This window comes from Lactuca sativa, chromosome 8 (genome assembly GCF_002870075.4).
Source record: "Lactuca sativa cultivar Salinas chromosome 8, Lsat_Salinas_v11, whole genome shotgun sequence".
Taxonomy (NCBI): Eukaryota; Viridiplantae; Streptophyta; class Magnoliopsida; order Asterales; family Asteraceae; genus Lactuca; species Lactuca sativa.
Window position 1 is genome coordinate 234,715,641 of NC_056630.2, and position 9,992 is coordinate 234,725,632.

Consider the following 9,992-nt stretch of genomic DNA (forward strand, 5'->3'; position numbering starts at 1 on the left):
ATGAGATGGAACAAAGATTATTTCAATGTTACCTTTGCGAATGTGGTCTTTGATAAAATGTTACCGAAGTTCGATGTGCTTCATCTTTAAATGATGAATAGCATTGTGAGAAATTGCTATAGCACTCTCTGAGTCACAATAAATCGGTATCCGAAACATTTTGTATTCGTAGTCTATTAGTCGGGTTTTCATCCATAGGACTTGAGAAGAGCAGCTTGTTGCGGCTACATACTCGGCTTCTGCGGTAGACAAAGAAAGACATATTTGTTTCCGTGAAGACCAGCTAACCGGTATTCCTCCAAGAAACTGACAACCACCTGAAGCGAAGTCTTGAGGGCTGAAGTCATTCCCTGTAGGATACCATAATCTGAGACCTTTGCTTCCTTTTATGTATCTGAAGATTTTTTTGACTGTGGTTAAGTCTGATACTTTGATGAAGAGGTACCTGAAACCAAAACTGTATACTGTAAGCACAAAGCTTAGTGAGTCCCCTCATAATACCTCACACCATGCAAGCATATACCAAACAACATTCAGCTAGGAGTTACGGGCCTCCCCTACACTCAGGAAGATATAGGCCTTGCCCACACTTTTCTAGTCGGGAGATACGGGCCTCGCCCACACTTGTGAAGATACGAGCCCTGCCCACACTTCGCTAGTCGGGAGATACGGGCCTTGCCCACACTCTACTATCTGGGAGATACGGGCCTAGCCCACACTCCACTCTCGGAGAGATACGGGCCTTGCCCACACTCAACCGCTAACTCATAATATACAAGTATCACACAGACAACAAGTATAGACAACTCTATCATACCGACACATATATCATACTTGACTAAACCAAGAGATACGGGCTCGGCCCACAGTCTAGTACTAACAACTCGTCTACACGGGTCGGCCTTGGTGCCTTAGACTCGTTCCTATTGGAAAGGAAACTCAGCTCGAAATATCTAATGGTCTGTGTGGGAATTGACTGTCTGCTATTGCTACTGCTCCGGAAATCCTCCGGCTATAATTCCCACAAAACACTCAATCAAACACCACTAACTGACTCTCGGGTAAATTGACCATTTTACCCATAATCAAGGTAAAAGTCAAAGCCAGAGTCATCTTTCATTTGACATGACTCGCCGAGTCCTTATCCAATCAACTGTCCTGCATCCTGTCTCTACTCGTCCAGTTGGGCGTTGACTCGACGAGTTCTCCTTCCAAATTGATATCCAAGTCCTTCATCCTACTCGCCGAGTTGTATGAACAATTCGCTGAGTTCATCTTCATCTGATGAACAATTTATGCTGTCACTCGCCGAGTTGTATGAAAAACTCGCCGAGTCTGATCTTGATCTAAGAAGATTGCCTTGAACTCGCCAAGTCAGGGCGTTGACTCGCCAAGTTCCTTCATGGGTGAGTTCAGCTACCAACTCACCGAGTCCACCCAGGACTCACTACTTCAACTCGACACAACGAAAAGGGGACAAACTCGGAGACTCGCCGAGTCAGATGAGCGACTCGCCGAGTCTGCTTCATGGAAAAGCCATATACGCGATTTTGCTCGAATCCAGTCCATGCCAATCATAGATCTGGGCTCCTAGGGCCTGGTTTACACGTAAAGTTTCCAACTTTACGTGTAGATCATCACCAATAAAGGTTCTAACGCTTAAAGTGCACCAAAAGGGGTAGATCTAGGGCTTGTGTGCAATATGACTCCATAAAGGCAGTAGATCCAAGCTCCAGGGACTGAATGGGGTCTAGATCTAAAGGATAACAACTTGAATCAACCAACAATGCACAACCAAGCTTGGGACATGATTCAAGAGGGACTTTAATGGAGTAAAAAGCATAGAAACAGAGGGAAAATGAGTTATACCTCAAAGAAATTACTAAGAGAACACAAATGTCGGCCACAATCTCCCTAATATAGATGTCGGCCAATTTCTCGGCCGATATGCTCTCCTGAATCGGAATAAGATGAGCACTCTTGGTCAATCGATCCACGACGACCCAAATCGAATCTACTCCACGCGCGGTGCTGGGAAGCTTCGTGATAAAATCCATCGTGATACCTTCCTATTTCCACAACGGGATGTCCAACCGCTGCATCTTGCCATGTGGTCTCTGATGTTCATCCTTGACCTTCCTGTAGGTCAAGCACCGCTCGACGTACCACGCCACATCCCCTTCATGCAGGGCCACCAATAATATAGGCGAAGATCCCGATACATCTTCGTCGCCCCTGGATGAATAGAGAATCGGGATTTGTGTGCCTTCTCCATCAAGATCTAGCGCACGCCTCCAAGATACGACACCCACACCCTACGGTGTAGTGTCAATAGTCCTCATCTATCATAATCGAAGGAGGAAACCTGACCCACCACGCTCTCTCTTCTGATGCTCCTCCTTGATAGCCTCCTATTGAGCCTCCTGAATTTGCTCCAACAGGGGAGTCACTATGGTCATCCTCATACAAATATCCCTGATCGGCGCCGCCTTGCGGCTAAGCGCATCGGCCACCACATTGGCCTTCCCTGGGTGGTAAAGGATCTCACAATCATAATCCTTCACCACGTCCAACCACCGACGCTGCCTCATGTTCAGATTCGGCTGATCCATGAGCTACCTCAAACTCTTGCGGTCCGTGTAAATGGTACATCGAACCCCGTAGAGGTAATGCCGCCAAATCTTAAGGGAAAAAACCACCGCCCCCAACTCCAAATCATGCATCGGGTAGTTCACTTCGTGAGGCTTGAGCTGCCTCGAAGCGTAGGCAATAACATGCCCCCTCTGCATTACTACCGCGCCCAACCCTGAAATGGACGCGTCACAGTAAACTACAAAATCCTCTATGCCCTCTGGCAGGGCTAAGATTGGTATCTCACACAATCTCTGTCTCAGCGTCTCAAACGCAGCCTGCTGCTCGGGTCCCCACCGAAAGAGTACGGCTTTCTTCGTCAGCCGCGTCAGGGGTACGTCTATCTTGGAGAAGTCCTGAATGAACCTTCGATAATAGCCTGCCAATCCCAGGTACCTCCGAATCTCAGATGGAGACTTCGGAACCTCCCATCTCATCACGACCTCGACCTTCGCCGGATCGACCAGAATCCCGTTCTGGTTGACAAGGTGTCCGAGAAATTGCACCTCGCGCAACCAAAACTCACACTTGGAGAACTTGGCATACAAGCTCTCCCTCCTCAGGGTCTCCAAAACTTCTCTCAGATGCTCCTCATGCTCCTCCTGTGTCTTGGAATAAACCAAGATGTCGTCAATGAAAACTATTACAGACCGATCCAGCATCGGTCTCCATACGCGGTTCATGAGGTCCATGAACACGGCAGGAGAATTGGTGAGCCCAAACGGCATCACCACTAACTCATAATGGCCATAGCACGTCCGAAACGCGGTCTTTTGTGCATCCTCCTCTCTGACCCTCATCTGATGGTATCCCGAATGCAAATCGATCTTGGAAAACCAAGACGCTCCCTGAAGCTGGTCAAAGAGATCATCAATCCTCGGGAGTGGGTAACGGTTCTTCACTATTACCTTATTCAGCTCCTGATAGTCCATGCACATCAGGTGCGACCCATCCTTCTTCTTCACAAACAGGATCGGGGCTCCCCAGGGTGAACTACTTGGACGAATAAATCCCTTGTCTAGCAGCTCCTGCAGCTGCGTAGACAACTCCTGCATCTCGGGAGGAGCCAACCGATACGGTGCCTTGGCTATCGGAGCTGCACCAGGAACAAGGTAAATCCTGAACTCCACCTGTCGCTCCGTAGGTATCCCAGGAAGCACCTCTGGGAAAACATCCGCGAAATCTCGAACCATCGGAACCTCGCTCACCGTCGCCTTACCCGGCTCCCGGGTATCCATCACATACGCGACATATCCTGCGCATCCCTGCTGAAGATAGCGTCTATCCCTCGCTGCTGAACATATAGTGGGTCTGCAATGTGGCCTCTCACCATGAATCACTAACTCTCCCCCACCTGGGGTCCTGACTCGCACTAGCTGCTGCGTGCAGTCTATCACCGCCCCATTAGGGCTCAACCAATCCATGCCTATAATCACCTTGTTCCCGTGCAACGGAATGGGAACCAAGTCTACCAAATATCGCTCCTCAAACAACCGTAAAACGCAATCTCGAAACACCATCGATGCTCACACCGATCGATTGTCAGCAATCTCTACCTCTAAAGGGCAATCCAATATGCCTGAAAACTCAGGAAACTTCTTGATAAGCGCAAGGGAGACAAATGATCGGGAGGCACCCGAGTCGAACAACACCTGAACTAGAATGCCGTTCACATGGAACGATCCTAATGCATACATATATACACAGAGCACATATCAATATCATAACATCATAAAATAAAGTAGAGGGAAAGAATCATACCCGTCACCACGTCGGGTGCGGTGTGTGCCTCCTCGGTAGTCAGCTGAAATGCCCGGCTCCTCACCACCGGAGCCTCTGCCTTGCCTTGCCGGCCATCAGTGATCCGCAAGGTTGCTGGAGCTAGCGCCTTCACTGCCGCAGATGCTGTCAACTGGGGGCAATTGGCCTTCTTGTGGCCCCTCTGGTTGCAGTGAAAACACAACAACTCCGATGTCTGAAAAGCCGAAACTGGTGTAGTATAATCCCTGCTAAAGTGCCATGCCTTGCCGTACTTGTGGCAGCCTGCTGATCCCATCCTACATGCTCCCTCATGCGTCCTGCCGCATTTCCCGCAGCGGCCAGGTCCCCCTTGGCCTTTCGGCCTCCCATCTGATCCCCTGGGCTTCTTTCCTAAAGCCCCAACTACCTGCCATGCCTCTGCTTTCCTCTTCTGAATGTGCTCTAAATCAATCTCCCTTTCCCTCGCCCTGGCAATCATGGACTCCAGGGTAGGGCAAGCTGACAAGCTAACATGCTCCCGCATGTCAGCCCCTAGCATATCGTGATAACGGGTCCTCCTCATATCCTCGTCATCCGCATACTGGGGCACCAACAAAGCCCTCTCCCGGAACTTGGCGGTGATCTCTGCCACAGTCTCCATCGTCTGCCTCATGTCCAAAAACTCCCTGGCCAGCTGCTGAAGCTCGACAGCCGGCGCAAACTCTTCCCTGAACCTGGTCACAAAGTCCGACCAGGTCATAGCCTCGATAGCCGAGGCTCCCAACGAGTCACCCACTGACGCCCACCAACCTCGAGCTCGGTCTCATAAACACCCTGTTGCATACCTCACCTTCAACCCCTCGGGGCAGAAGCTAGTCAACTGTGCAGACTCTATGTCTGCAATCCATCGCCTGGTAGCAATGGGGTCTTTCACCCCGTGGAAATCCGGTGCACCACTGCCCCTAAAGTCCTTAAAGGACAGCGTGCGAGATCCCAACTGGCCAGATGCCATGTCACTCCTGAACGCCCTGAGGCGATCCTCCATCAATTCGATGATCCCTTCCTTGATCGACCCGAAGATAATGGGGGTCGACTCAAGGATACCCTTGGTGATCTCTGACGTGATGAACTCGCGTAGTCCCTCATCTACCGGCTCGGAACCTGATCCTGAACCTGACCCCTCTCCTAAACCGCCATCTATCGGCCTCGAACGAAGTACCACCATTCTGCAATACATAATAACAATCATTAGTGATACTAATATTTCCTGAGGGATCACAACTACTTACAAGTTCCCTGGTCTTATCTTGGCCTTCCTTGGTTCGGGTATGGATCCTCAGCTTTCAGTAGTACGGGCCCATACTACCTTCCACATTTATTCGTACCTTCTTCAAGGACTTCCTCGACTCCACCAGATCCCTTCCACTACGGCTGATCACTGCTATACTCATCCTAGGCTTGCCCTAGGGAAATCTCAGGCTCTACCCTACCAGGTCCTCAGTTGCTGAAGGCCTCCTAGTAGTGCCAATTAACCATTACCTGAATACCATCACATGTGGTGAGGCTCGGATAATCCTTCGAGTAACAAGCTCATCCCTACAACGGTTAGACACAAACGAGAGTTGCGCAATAAGGCCAAATCCAGCACTCTAAGATTATTCAACCCTGATCGCATGTGACATGACGTATTCACCTAATGGCTTAATCCTACCACCCAGAGTCCCACAAAGCACAAAGCAAGCAGCATTCGAACTAAGGGAACAATCCCAAGCAAATCCGCTCTCATAGAGAAAAACTTATCTAGCATACAGAGCTAAACTCATACTATCAGGCATAACCTAACAGGCTATCCGACTGCTGTCTACTCGATTCTAGCATGAAATTTTCATACACTAAAGCACATAAAGCAGACACATAAGGCATCACTACTAGATCCTTAGTCCTATTCTAGCATGTTGTTCTACTGAAACTGAATAACATAACATAAGCTTGTATGGGTACTTTGGGGAATACTTCATTGAGCTCGGCCGGTTGCGCACATCACACACTTCGTTTCTTCTTAAAATACTTTACTTGACCTTTTAGAAAACGTTTTTTTTTCAAAATCTTTTGACCCCTCAATTTGAGTTCAGACACCCCCCGAAGGTGTATCGGAATCCCTCAAACTAGGGCTCTGATACCAACTTGTAACGACCCAATTTTTACGTCCAAAAATTTCGTTTTTAAAACATTACTTTAGAAAACATTAATAATTAGAAACATTGTTTGATCAAACCACATCACAACGTTTACCATGTCTAAAATCCAAATCATACAACCAATCGAAATATCAGAGTATAAATCCCAGAGAAATCTCGTAAATGCGGAAACCAGTGTGTGTGCATGATGTGCCGCTACCGCGCCAGCTCCTTCCCCTACGATGAAGAGGTACCTGAAACCAAAACAGTAAACTGTAAGCACAAAGCTTAGTTAGTTCCCCTATAATACCTCATACCATGCAAGCATATAACAAACAACATTCAGCTAGGAGTTACGAGCCTCGCCCACACTCGGGAACATACCGGCCCTGCCCATACTTCACTAGCCGAGAGATACGGGCCTCGCCCACACTTGTGAAGATACAGGCCCTGCCCACACTTCGCTAGCCTGGAGATACGGGCCTCGCCTACACTCTACTATCTGGGAGATACAGGCCTAGCCCACACTCCACTCTCGGAGAGATACGGGCCTTACCCACACTCAACCGCTAACTCATAATATACAAGTATCACACAGACAACAAGTATAGACAACTCTATCATTCCGACACATATATCAGACTTGACTAAACCAAGAGATACGGGCTCATCCCACACTCAAGTACTAACATCTCGTCTACACGGGTCAGCCTTGGTGCCTTAGACCCGTTCCTACTAGAAAGGAAACTCACCTCAAAATAGTTGTTGGTCTGTGTGGGAATTGACTGTCTACTGTTGCTGCTGCTCCGGAAATCCTCCGACTATAATTCCCACAAAACACTCAATCAAACACCGCTAACTGACTCTCGGGTAAATTGACCATTTTACCCTAGATCAAGCTAAAAGTCAAAGCCAGAGTCATCTTTCAGTCGACCCGACTCGCCGAGTTTGCTCCCCAACTCGCCGAGTCCTTATCCAATCAACTGTCCTGCATGCCGTCTCTACTCATCGAGTTGGGCATTGACTCGACGAGTTCTCCTTCCAAACTGATATCCAAGTCCTTCATCCTACTCGCCGAGTTGTATGAACAACTCACCGAGTTCATCTTCATCTGATGAACAATTTATGCTGTGACTCGCCAAGTTGTATGAACAACTCGCCGAGTCTGATCTTGATCTAAGAAGATTGCCTTGAACTCGCCGAGTCAGGGTGTTGACTCGCCGAGTTCCTTCATGGGTGAGTTCGGCTACCAAATCACCGAGTCCACCCAAGACTCACTACTTCAACTCGACACAACGAAAAGGGGACAAACTCGGAGACTCGCGACCAGACTCACCGAGTCAGATGAGCGACTCGCCGAGTCTGCTTCATGCAAAAGCCATATACGCTGTTTTGCTCGAATCCAGTCCATGCCAATCATAGATCTGGGCTCCTAGAGCCTGGTTTACACATAAGGTTTCCAACTTTACGTGTAGATCATCACCAATAAAGGTTCTAAGGCTTAAAGTGCACCAAAAGGGGTAGATCTAGGGCTTGTGTGCAATATGACTCCATAAAGGCAGTAGATCCATGCTCCAGGGACTGAATGGGGTCTACATCTAAAGGCTAACAACTTGAATCAACCAACAATGCACAACCAAGCTTGGGACATGGTTCAAGAGGGACTTTAATGGAGTAATAAGCATAGAAACAGAGGGAAAATGAGTTATACCTCAAAGAAATTACTGACAGAACATAGAGATGCTTGCCTTCCTTCCCTTCCTCTTTATTTACTCCTCTTCCTTCTCAAAATCTTCAAGTAAAACACACTAATAAGCCTCAAACTCACAAGAAAAAGGGCTAGGACGTATGGAGGGCTTCTGAGGGTGAAGGGGGCGGAGTTGGGGCGCAAATGGTCGTTTAAATAGGGTGCAAACCCGTGTAAATTAGGGTTTCATCGGACAGCGCGGACTAGCCGAGTCCATAATATGGACTCGCCGAGTCGCCAACTTAACCGCGAACCAAGTCTCGTCTCTACTCGGCGAGTCGGGCCTCTAACTTGCCGAGTCCCAGGCCAATGATACAAAATACTTAGATAATCTTACATACCAGGAACCAGGTGCTACAAAGAGGTATACTTTTGTTGATGAATCAATATCCCTTAAGAGACTTGTTTCACTTGGAATCCTAGAAAGAAGTTAATCTCTCTATTCATGCTCATTTGGAATTTTTTGGTCATGAGCATTGCGAGTTCATCTTCCATACCTTGATCTGTTGACCCAAATATGATATCATCCACATAGATTTGAACAAGCATAAGGTGATTACCATTTTACTTTCTACGTAATGTGGGATGAATCACACCTCTTTTATATCTGGATTCGACAAGAAACTCGGAGAGGGTCTTGTACCATGCCCTCGGTGCTTGCTTAAGACCATAGACTGCTTTCTCAAGCTTGAAACAATAATCCAGGAACTCTAAACTTTCAAAGCCAGGAGGTTGTTGCAAGTAAAACTCCTCTTTCAATTCACCATTTGGTGTACTTTGACAATTTTACGTGCCGCATACGCTAAGATGATGTGTATTACTTCCATCATGGCTACTGGGGCATAAGTTTCATCATAATCAACACCTTCTAGTTGACTATACCCCTTGGCAACTAATCTTGCCTTGTTTCCCATGACCGCACCGGATTCATCGAGTTTGTTTTTGTACACCCATCTTGTTCCAACAACAGTGTGACCTTTTTGCTTCGGAACGAGTTTCCACACTTTGTTTCTTTTAAATTCTGCTAATTCTTCATGTATGGTGGTTATCCATTTAGGCTCCAAAAGTGCTTCCTTGATGGATCGAGGCTCGACTGCGGACATAAATGCTGCATAGTGTTAGTGGTCCATAAGATCATGAGAAGATCGATTAGGTACGACATTGGAAGGTTTTCAGATGATTTGACCCGAAGGGTGCTCTTTTGTCCAGACATGTAAACGAGGTAATTGATGATCAGCAGCTTTGGTGGAAGGTATGTCAGGATTCTACGGTAGGAGAAGGTAGTTCCCCCTCGACTTGTGAGCAGCTGCAGAATTGTCTTGGACTTAGACTGTAGGATTATAAGCAAAATGAGGTTCCCCCTAGATTGTGGATGGGAGTCTCTCTTGAACCGAAGAAGGTTCCTCCTGGAATAAAGAATGCGAGATAACCCTTGGATCAGGTCTCGTGTCTATATTTTCTTCTTCATCAGAGCCTGAGGAAGCATTTGATGGATTTGAGACTCTTCGGATGAAAATGCGAGCTACGTCTTCGATAACTGGAACCTCGATGGTTGTCGTTAGCACAGGAGTACAACATTCCCCCCTCAACTGAAGAGGTAGAAGTTCCAAGTGACAAATCTCCGGACATTGAGGGTCCAGAAACTTCTGTATGTTGTTTTGAGCTTCTGGAGACACAAGAATTTCGGACAATGGAGT

The 9,992-nt window shown here is 47.6% G+C and overlaps 1 protein-coding gene across 1 annotated transcript; it reads right to left on the minus strand.

Annotated features, from left to right (window-relative positions):
• Nucleotides 1-9,050: 9,050 nt before the first annotated feature.
• Nucleotides 9,051-9,398, minus strand: LOC111906460 (uncharacterized mitochondrial protein AtMg00820-like). The gene has a single exon (XM_023902217.1). It carries the CDS (start codon nucleotides 9,396-9,398, stop codon nucleotides 9,051-9,053), a length of 348 nt encoding a protein of 115 aa, XP_023757985.1.
• Nucleotides 9,399-9,992: the final 594 nt, after the last annotated feature.

Bases quoted from the DNA above. Each gene is read 5' to 3' on its own strand.
- LOC111906460 (XM_023902217.1), bottom strand. From the start codon at position 9,398: ATGTCCGCAGTCGAGCCTCGATCCATCAAGGAAGCACTTTTGGAGCCT.